The 9,183-nt window shown below is 49.2% G+C and overlaps 4 protein-coding genes across 5 annotated transcripts; 1 reads left to right on the top strand and 3 right to left on the bottom strand.

The window, feature by feature from the left end:
- Nucleotides 1-128: 128 nt before the first annotated feature.
- LOC131877358 (unconventional prefoldin RPB5 interactor 1-like) lies at nucleotides 129-2,972 on the bottom strand. Its single transcript, XM_059222988.1, has 2 exons — nucleotides 2,354-2,972; nucleotides 129-1,350 (listed from the first exon to the last, which is right to left on the bottom strand). Exons 1-2 carry the CDS (start codon nucleotides 2,384-2,386, stop codon nucleotides 202-204), a joined length of 1,182 nt encoding a protein of 393 aa, XP_059078971.1. The 5' UTR covers nucleotides 2,387-2,972; the 3' UTR covers nucleotides 129-201.
- LOC131878090 (tRNA-specific adenosine deaminase 2-like) lies at nucleotides 2,427-3,089 on the bottom strand. Its single transcript, XM_059223988.1, has one exon. It carries the CDS (start codon nucleotides 3,087-3,089, stop codon nucleotides 2,427-2,429), a length of 663 nt encoding a protein of 220 aa, XP_059079971.1.
- A 969-nt stretch (nucleotides 3,090-4,058) lies between these two features.
- LOC131877356 (probable ATP-dependent RNA helicase DDX56) lies at nucleotides 4,059-6,382 on the top strand. The gene is made up of 2 exons (XM_059222984.1): nucleotides 4,059-4,317; nucleotides 4,805-6,382. The coding sequence occupies exons 1-2, from the start codon at nucleotides 4,162-4,164 to the stop codon at nucleotides 6,341-6,343; spliced, it is 1,695 nt and encodes a 564-aa protein (XP_059078967.1). The 5' UTR covers nucleotides 4,059-4,161; the 3' UTR covers nucleotides 6,344-6,382.
- Nucleotides 6,383-6,535: 153 nt separating this feature from the next.
- On the bottom strand, nucleotides 6,536-8,045 carry LOC131877359 (ubiquitin recognition factor in ER-associated degradation protein 1-like). Of its 2 annotated transcripts, none has more exons than XM_059222989.1 (3): nucleotides 7,687-8,045; nucleotides 7,381-7,613; nucleotides 6,536-7,298 (listed from the first exon to the last, which is right to left on the bottom strand). In XM_059222989.1, exons 1-3 carry the CDS (start codon nucleotides 7,778-7,780, stop codon nucleotides 6,579-6,581), a joined length of 1,047 nt encoding a protein of 348 aa, XP_059078972.1. In that variant the 5' UTR covers nucleotides 7,781-8,045; the 3' UTR covers nucleotides 6,536-6,578. The 2 variants fall into 2 exon arrangements, with proteins under 2 accessions (XP_059078972.1, XP_059078973.1); XM_059222990.1 differs by having other exon boundaries at nucleotides 7,691-7,823.
- Nucleotides 8,046-9,183: the final 1,138 nt, after the last annotated feature.

Here is a 9,183-nt window from a genome sequence, read left to right as displayed (position 1 = left end):
GGATACTGGGCCAATCCGAGGCCAAAAAGGCAGGCCCGAAACTTGATTGGAATTTCTCGCCCGTAGGCAATATTCACGTGGATTTTTCGAGGAACTGGACCAAGCAATAATCAAGACAAGACATCATGTGCACTTTTTGACCGTTTAATGAATACATGAAATAGAGACCACCATTGGTTTGCCCCCGCACTCCATCCGATCTCACTTTTGAGCCATTCTCGATTGCTTGAATCTACTAACTCGTTTTCTAGGAGGATTGGGCGGCACAATAGGCGTGTCCGGGACTTTTTCTATCACTAAATTTCCCACTGCACAGGCTTCCTCTGATTGTTCATCCGAGCTTCTGATTTGAATAGCACTTTGATCAAAAGGTTTGAGAATGGAGGGTTTCTTGAACAGCTTGTCCACATCTTTCGGACTGAAATCATGCGAAGGCAGACCCATTGGGTCCGGAGTATCAGCCTTATCAGAGCTCCTGGAATGTTGAATCTCGATGAGACAAATTGGCTCGTTCAACAGAGTGTCTATCACTGATTCCGCATCATGATCTTTGGAGTCGTTCTTCTCACTCACGGCAAACGACACCCGTCGTTTGATCACATTTCGATCCTTGGGACTTTCGGTTCCGTGTTCTGTTTCCTCCTCAGAATCCTGATCAACGTCCTCTTCATCATCTGTCAAAGGTGGTGATTCGCTCCAATCCGAAGAATCCGGCGAAGATACTTCAACTTGTACATCGGGCACATTAGCACTTGCCACTTGAGCTGTCTTTTCCAGGTGAGCATCCAGTTCCTCCTCGATTTCCAGTTGATCCAAACGCTTCCAAAGCTCTTCATCCGAAACAGTCTCCTCTCGGGATTTTGTTTGTTGACGGACCTTTTTCTGCGATTCGCGATGTTTTTCCCGCCATTCCGCCTCAGCTTTTTCGTCGAAGGGCTCTCGAATCTCCAATTGTCCGTCTTGAGCGTCTTGGGTCATTTGACGCGTTTCTCGTCGCCAAGAATCGACTAAATCGAGTTCCTGGGTTAACCCTTGGAGCGTTTCATCGCATTGCTTGAGACGCTTCTCGCAGATGACCTTGGCTTGTTTGGCCGATCGCTCGGCGAACCAATTATCGCCCAACAACACCATAATTTCGTTGGTATGCACCAAATGGCCCATCATGAAGGCCTTCTTTCCCAGAGGGACCAGGGCCTCATGCGTGGCTCGATCACTCAACGTGTCCAATTTGTCACGGAGAGCCTCGTATTCGCGCTTGTGACCTAACCATTTTTGACCCGCTTGACGATTAGCTTCCAACATGGATTCATATTCCGAGGCCAATTTGTCCAATTGAGCTTGATCCACGGACTGAAAGAGAACATGAAACACTAGGTATTTTTGACTTCCATATCAAGCAATACAGAGATGAATGGGAATATTACATGATAATATCTTCAAGCGCCAGTAATTGAACCTGCTATCCCTGAAAAGCAGATTCTTGCCATATCCATGCTGGCTCCTGATTAGTAAACCTTCAAAATAAAAAAAAAACAGTTGCTATTTTGGCCGAACCTTTTTGTTAGTTGAGAAAAACTGAGAAAAGTAGGAAAATATGCGAAAAAGTTGAAAAAATACCAAAAAAAAAATAGCAAGTGCGAAAAAGTCGAGAACAAAATGAAGAAAAAAAATGTTTGGAATGAACGAATAAAGGCGAAGAACTGAAAAAAACGTTGCTGCCATGGCCAAAAGGTCATTGTTAGTCCTGTTCATTGCCTATTTCTGTTGCCAAATTCTAGGGAAACAGTTGCATATCTTGGTTGATCTATTGAACTTCTTTCTTTTATTGACAAGAAATTGAACTTTTTTTTATTGCAATGCTTGACATTAGGACACTTTTTCAGTGATTCCGATGTTACGGTATAGTGTACAAGTGATTGATTCTCTTTGAGAGTCTAGTGCTATTGCTTAGGGCACTTTGACTCACTTAACGATTTGATTTGTGTCCTATTTGATCCACAACAGAATTAACCCTTGTCCGCAGATGTCGTCTTTCTCTTTGTTACGTATCATCACAGGAAGAGAAGAAAAAAGGTAAAAAAAAAAAAATGGACAAGAATTTTTCTTTTTTGGCCCCAAAATATGTGAAAAGTTTTTTATACAAAAAACATTTTCGGTCTACTGACTCTAGTTATGACTTATGATAAAGGGCTAGGCTCGAGATTTATCTCTGGGTTTGAAAAACTCTCGCCCTGCCATATGATCCAGCCCACCGGGGCGGGCATCCATCTTTTTCTACCGGGCAACACCCAGCCCAGACCCACCCAGGGCTCATCATGCTCGTGCAGGAAGACAGGGAAAAATCTGTCCGTACCTGATAAATGCCCGGGGCGGATACCGTGGCCATGTTGAGCCCAATGAGCTATCCTCCGTCGATCCCAGGCGTTTCACTTCCGAGCCGGTTTACGTTTCTCGGGCGGGGCGTTGGGATTCTCGCCCTTGTAAAACTCTTTCAATAACTCGATGGCGTCGTGGGCCCGGAATCCTTGTTGGACGAAGGGCGTCCAACGTCGCGTGTGATCGACCTGAAACACGTCCAAGACGGTGCCACACCCGCCAAATCGCGGATTAGCGCAGCCGAAGAAGATGCCCTGGACGCCCACCTGTTGCAAGGCCGAGGCGCACATAATACATGGCTCACAATTGACGTAGACCACGACCCGATTGAAATAGGCCTGCACGGCTAAACGCCCCGTACTCTGGCCTTGGCCTTGGCGAATCTGCCGTTCCAAGGCCTGAATGGCCACGATCTCGGCGTGCAAAGTGGGATTGCGCGTCTCGTTGACGCGATTCCGGGCGGCGTGCACCACGTGTCCCTCGCGCACAAACACACACCCGATGGGCACTTCACCCACGTGCAAGGCTTCACGGGCCTTGTCGAAACACAAGTCCATAAAACGCGGGTTGTAGCTCACATCCGGATCGGCCGGACCCGTGTCGGTTTTCAATTTCTTGGCGGCGGGTGGGGCTGGCTCGATCAGGGCGGGGGTCGGCGGGCCGTGGGGGCCGTGAGGGTGGTGGGGGCCCGGGCTCAGGCTAGGTTGACTCATGACCTGGGTACGGCATGACCTAACAGCCCATGACGGCCTAGACCTGACGGGGCTCCAGCGCGGCCAATCGGTAGGCGTGGCTCATCCGGTGGCCGGCGAGGGTAGGGAGGACGGGGTGGGGCTGGAGTGGGTGCCAGGGGTGAACTGAGGTCGGGTCAGCCTGTGGCACCTCAGGGTCGCCCAACTAGAGTAATCCGGAATGCCTGGCCCCTGCCCATCAGCCGCTTTGACCCCGACTATTCTCAATAATGGAGGCCTCGAGCCTCCAGCCCAGGCTGGGCCCGGGGCAGGTCAGGGCCAGACCAGACTGATGGGGCCCGTCCCCGCCAATTGTTGAGCCCGCCACGGACCGAGTGGGATGGACTCTCGCCACCCTGAAAACGGCAATGTTGACTGGGACCCACGTGGGTTAAGCGTGACTTCCTAGCTGGAGAATGGGTTCCATGGGGCCCTGACCTGACAGCCACCAGGCATTTTTACACACTTTGAATGTGCTCCATGTCCGGGACAAATCTATATAGGTATGATCATTGCTCAAAAGTTTGAACTTATGGTTGAAACTGTTGTTTTCGCCCATGGCGGGGGCCTGTCTCTGGATTAGTGTGCCATCACCCTGCGTGACTGATCATAACAAAGCCTGTCCAGCTGGCTGGCGGACGTGCCGGAGCCTCCATATAATGACTAGACCTCGCATAGCGCGGGGAAAAATGCGAACACTTGCCTTCATCAGCTGGTACATAAATTTTGGTGTACAGTGACTCATGCTTTTTCATCCGCCAGCGTGGCCAGATTCAGAGTGAGCTTGTCACTGATAGCGTTCGTTGAAGGCCCAGCGATTGTAGGTCGTTACTACTGATCAGGCAGTCACCCTCCTCTTTTTTGGTGTACAGAGTTGTTGACTTAAAATCCACTTTCCTCCGCACTGAGGTCGGGCCAATGCGACATCTAGTCGTTATATGATCTGTGCCAGGGACCCATCCACGCGGTTGTTTTGGTCAAGTGTTACTTCATTACGGTGGGCATCTTGATCCGTCAATTGGGCCTCCCAGCATTCATCGTCGGTCCGAGCGCCATGGCCCAAGTTCGATTTGCGGCCACGCCCTCAGTGGTCCAGCCCGCCCCTGAGTCCGAGGATGTCCCGCCGTTGCCCTTTCACGAAATGGGATTGGACGATCGTTTACTCAAGGCCATCGCCCAATGCGGTTGGGCTCAGCCCACCTTGATTCAGGTTAGTAGCCCCGGTCGTGCCACCCCCGCCGGCTGAACCCCGCTCAGTCACTCCGATGGGGTGTGGCCTCCGCCTCCACCCCCGGCCTTCCCCTGCCCATTGGGACTCCTTGCCAGTCGCATCTTTTTTAACCCACCTGGAAACTTGGACCGACCACGGTTAATGCCGACTACGATTTTTGATAGCTCTCATTCTCAAACAGACTTGAACCCGACATGTGCTAACCCGACACGTAATGTATGTCCGCTCTGACCAGCCATGACCCGACCCCTAATACCAAATTAGGCATTCTAATGCTATAACCCAATGGTTCAGCCATAGCTTGGCCCAAAGCCTAATCATCTTCACGCTCGGGGTTTCGCTGGATCGATAATTTTCAGCTTCTATTTATTTTTTCGTTCATTAGCTCATCTTCGAAGATACCTTAGAAGGAGCGCCGATAATTTCTAGATTAATGACACTGAACTCTGTAATCGCTTTGTTACAGGAACGAGCCATTCCGCTCATCCTGGAAGGTCAGGATGTTTTAGCCCGTGGTCGCACGGGCAGCGGCAAAACCGGTGCCTTCGCCATTCCCACTTTACAGAAGATCCTACAGGCCAAAGCCACGGCCACCCAACAGAGCGTGCGCGCGCTCATGCTCGCGCCCTCGCGCGAACTCGCTCGCCAAATTCACGCTAACGTGCTGGCCCTGAGTGCTAGCTGCGGGCGCGTCATTCGGGCCGTGGACGTGTCGGGAGCGGGCGAGCTCGAGTCTCAGCGTCCCTTATTGGCCGAGTTGCCCGATATTGTAGTGGGCACGCCGGCCCGCGTCCTAGCCCATTTGCGGGCCGGCCATGTGGACGTGCGAGCTTCACTCGACATCCTGGTCATCGATGAAGCCGACTTGATTTTCTCTTTCGGCTATGAAGCCGATATCAAGGCCATTCTTCCGTTCTTGCCCTCGGTGGTTCAGACCGTGCTCACCAGTGCCACTTTGACCGAGGATGTGCTCAAGTTGAAGAAGCTCATCCTCCACAACGCCGTGACATTGAAGTTGGAGGAGCCCTCACTCCCGGAAGCCTCGCAATTGACGCAATACCAGATCAAACTCGAAGAAGAAGACAAGTTCATCTTGATCTACGCCTTGTTCAAGCTCAAGCTCATTCAAGGCAAGAGCATCATCTTCGTCAACAGCGTCGATCGTTGCTACAAGATCAAACTCTATTTGGAGCAATTCCAAATTCCGGTGTGCGTGCTCAACTCGGAATTGCCCGTCACCACCCGTTGTCACGTGGTCAGTCAGTTCAATCGCGGTTTATACGATGTGATTGTGGCATCGGACGAAAAGTTTCTCGACGAGCAACATTACACGGGCAAAGTGGATCACGATAAAGAGCGCAGTCAACGGAAAAAAGACAAGGAATCCGGCGTGGCTCGCGGGATCGACTTCCAGTTTGTGTCCAATGTGATCAATTTCGATTTCCCCGCCGATGTGGACTCGTACATTCATCGTGTGGGACGCACGGCTCGGGGCAACAATAAAGGAACAGCTTTGTCTTTGGTGTCTGGCCGAGAATTGGCCTTATCCAACGAGGTCGAGAACTACTTGAAGGAACAGATGGGCGTGGAGGGTGAAGAAGAACACGTGTTTAAGCCTTACAAGTTCCGCATGCAAGAGTTGGACGGATTCAAATACCGCGCCCGCGATGCTTGGCGAGCCGTGACCAAGATCGCCATCCGCGAAGCGCGGCTTAAAGAGATCAAGCACGAAATGCTGAACTCGGCCAAACTTCGCGCTCACTTTGAGGTCAACCCTAAGGATGCCCAAATATTGAGACACGATAAAGCGTTGCACACGGTCAAACATCAGGCCCATCTGAAGAATGTGCCGGATTATATTGTTCCACAAGCCCTTAAGAAGGTGGTACACGTCAATCCTAGGAACAAGCGGAGTAACAATCCTTTGAGTCGACCCATGTCTCAAGCCAAACGAAAATACGAAATGAGTAAGCGCGACCCACTCAAGAATTTGAAGAAAAAATGAACCGAAACTAGAAACATAATAAACGAATCGGTATTCGAATTCATTAGTCGTGAGGAATAGCCAGTTGAACAACTATTTTCTGGAGATAGCACAAAGCCAACTCTAATTCGTTGGACAATGAAATATTTTCACAAACTCAACGTAACTGTGCGTATGCGCGAAAAACCAAATCCAAAGAAAACTGTCTGACTCTTAACGAGCGCTTTCGTGGTTATTATTATTATTGTAGTTGTTCTCATTTCTTATTACTTTTAGCTTGTCTGAGAGATTGACCTTCACCTTTGAAGGCCTCGAAGTCGTTTTTGCTCTCGGCCTTCCCGTTGGCATCGTCTTTCTTCGGCTTGGAGTTGCGAATGAACCGTAACGTGCCGATCTCGTAGTCGTGGTCCGGGATGCCCCGCACATAATCCAATTTGGGTTTCATGAGTTCCGTTTCACTGTTGTTCCGCTTCTTCCCGTCCAACCGATTGCATTGGCCTTTGAATGCGTAGAAACCTTGAGGCTCAGGGATCAGATCGGTCACGTCCATGGGCTCATCGTCGTCATCGTCCTGAGTGCGTGCTTGAGGTCGAGTGGGCTCCTGATAACCCACGGGCGGGGCAAAATCCACGTTCAGATCGCATTCAATGACACTGACCGCCTCCGCGGGCTTGGTTTCCAACACACTCATCTCGTACTTGCGGTTATTGTACATGATGGCCACCACATCGCCCTTGGACAGGCAGGCAAAGTGTCGGAGGCGATTCTCGAGAACGGCTTTGGGATTGGTCATGTCCAGGAAATCCACGGAATGCGGCTGGAACTTGGCAAACGTAGCCACGGGCAAGGACGCGGATTCCACTTGCAGCAACCCGCCTTCTTCCAACGTGAGGTTCTGCATCATCCAGTAAGGAATGTACACCTTGCCCTCGTCCGCCACGAACTCCAACACGCCACAATGAGTCGTCCGATTGGCCTGTGGGAAACAAAAATCCCTCATTCAATACGACACACAAGTCCTTGTGTCCATGGATCCATGTTCAGGATCCCTGTCTTACAGCAGCATTGGTCAGCTTGAACAACATGGGATAGACGATATTGAGTCGGGTGAGCTGGTCCAAGGCCGAGGGCGGCATGATGATCTTCCCGCCTTGCTCCAGATCCTCGCGCTCATTGCCGGGTAACATGGACACGGAAAAACACCGATATTGAGTGCGGAACGGGCCTCGAGGCACCTCAAAGGCAAAGTTCATGCCAAACATGGTGGAGGCCAGAGGAGGGAGGGTCCTCGCTGAAGACATGAAAGCCAGGAGAACAGTGTTACCAATGAGTGAAATCGGAGGCAATGTGGCACTAGGACTTACCCACAGGCAATGGCAATCGGGTGGTCCCTGGGGGGGTCTTGAATTTGATTGGAAAGTGGAAACGGGCTCTAATGGAAGGATTGGAATTGACCATTTAGATTGTCATGCCCAATCATAACAGACAGTGCTGCCATCAAAGGTATAAGAGTTCATGGCCAAATGGAAAACTTCTTGTCTGAAGCGACAAAAGATGATGATTATTGGGCCTGAATGACAACCCAAAGGTAGAAAGGGTTAGAAAATATGTAGTAAATGAATATTTGTTTCAAGAATTGTCACTGAATTGAGGTATGTTTTGAATCGAGGGGATTTAAACAGCAACACTGAGTTATCAGCTGATCAGCTGAGTCAGAGGGCCTGATTTTTGGTGGGGTTGATCTCTTTAGGATCGATAAAGATTCGTGTAGATGAGAATCTAGAATGCCGTTATTGAGAACATGACACATGACTCAGTATACAGCTACGATTCTTACCTCTTGATCACTGCCATAAATCATATCTAGGTCTGACAAGATGGCCAGAGGCGTCAGGTTTCACAGAAGCTGCTTAGAATCTGACATCTGAAACTGACAATTCGTTCAAGATTCATCTCTTAGAAAGACTTGACAATGGACTGGCAACACTGCCAGTTATGTTGAGCCTCTTGAGCCTAGGGACCGGAGCGTTGCTAGGTTTACGAAAAGGAATCTGGTCAATTGAGCAGGGGCAGGGCTTGGATCGTTGTGTAGAGCCAGCTCGCCTACCGCACCCACGTTGTCTAGGTCGTCGGTGGATGGTGCTTCTTTTGTATTGAGCACAGGGCTGACAGAAACGGCCAAAACAGACCAAATAATGAATGTTCGAGCTGAGAGGAGGGTAATATCCCTGCATGATGGAGTATTAGGGTGGCTCAGACAATTTGTCTGCCCCTTCTTCTTCATTGGGGTATAGTGGCTTGGGGTGTGTGATTGCGATATATGATCACTGTAGTGAATGTGCTAATTACAAGAATGAGTCAAATTTCGACTATATATTGGTGTCTGTTCTATTGGGAAATACGCTCTACTTCAATAACCAGCAAGTATCCCAACCCTTTGACAACTACAGCACTGTAATTGATAAATAGGGAAATAAAATAATTTCATAAATATGAAGTCATTCTAATTGATTGCACAATTTTAAGGACTAAGAGTCAATAATTACATGAAAGTGGAATGGCAGTAGACTACAAACGAGCACATTTATGAGCAATGGAATTGAGAACAATACAATTACCAGGTTGATCATTAATTGTCACACTTTTGGGCGTGAAAAAAAAAAGTCAATAACATTGAATCATATATTTTGTTCCAAATCAGCGCCATTGATGTGAGATAACAAAATACCTGTATTTTCGTGACTTTCAGCCTGGACTGTGAATTTCCAACCAGTAAGAAAAAAAAATGTTCCATTCATATATTTGGCATACTTATTTTACTTGATCTGCTATGAAGAGAGGATGGGGCCATACCCACACTC

This window comes from Tigriopus californicus, chromosome 3 (genome assembly GCF_007210705.1).
Source record: "Tigriopus californicus strain San Diego chromosome 3, Tcal_SD_v2.1, whole genome shotgun sequence".
Taxonomy (NCBI): domain Eukaryota; kingdom Metazoa; phylum Arthropoda; class Copepoda; order Harpacticoida; family Harpacticidae; genus Tigriopus; species Tigriopus californicus.
The sequence above is the reverse complement of the archived record's forward strand: the minus strand, read 5'-3'. Positions and strand labels throughout refer to the sequence as shown.

Excerpts from the sequence above, each read along its gene's own strand:
- LOC131878090 (XM_059223988.1), bottom strand. The coding sequence starts at position 3,089 with ATGAGTCAACCTAGCCTGAGCCCGGGCCCCCACCACCCTCACGGCCCC.
- LOC131877356 (XM_059222984.1), top strand. The coding sequence starts at position 4,162 with ATGGCCCAAGTTCGATTTGCGGCCACGCCCTCAGTGGTCCAGCCCGCC. Across the intron at positions 4,318-4,804 it reads CTCAGCCCACCTTGATTCAG|GAACGAGCCATTCCGCTCAT; the intron begins GTTAGTAGCCCC and ends GCTTTGTTACAG.
- LOC131877358 (XM_059222988.1), bottom strand. The coding sequence starts at position 2,386 with ATGGCCACGGTATCCGCCCCGGGCATTTATCAG. Across the intron at positions 1,351-2,353 it reads CCGCCCCGGGCATTTATCAG|TCCGTGGATCAAGCTCAATT; the intron begins GTACGGACAGAT and ends GTTCTCTTTCAG.
- LOC131877359 (XM_059222989.1), bottom strand. The coding sequence starts at position 7,780 with ATGGTCAATTCCAATCCTTCCATTAGAGCCCGTTTCCACTTTCCAATC. Across the intron at positions 7,614-7,686 it reads CCGATTGCCATTGCCTGTGG|CGAGGACCCTCCCTCCTCTG; the intron begins GTAAGTCCTAGT and ends TCATGTCTTCAG. Across the intron at positions 7,299-7,380 it reads TCAAGCTGACCAATGCTGCT|GCCAATCGGACGACTCATTG; the intron begins GTAAGACAGGGA and ends TGTTTCCCACAG.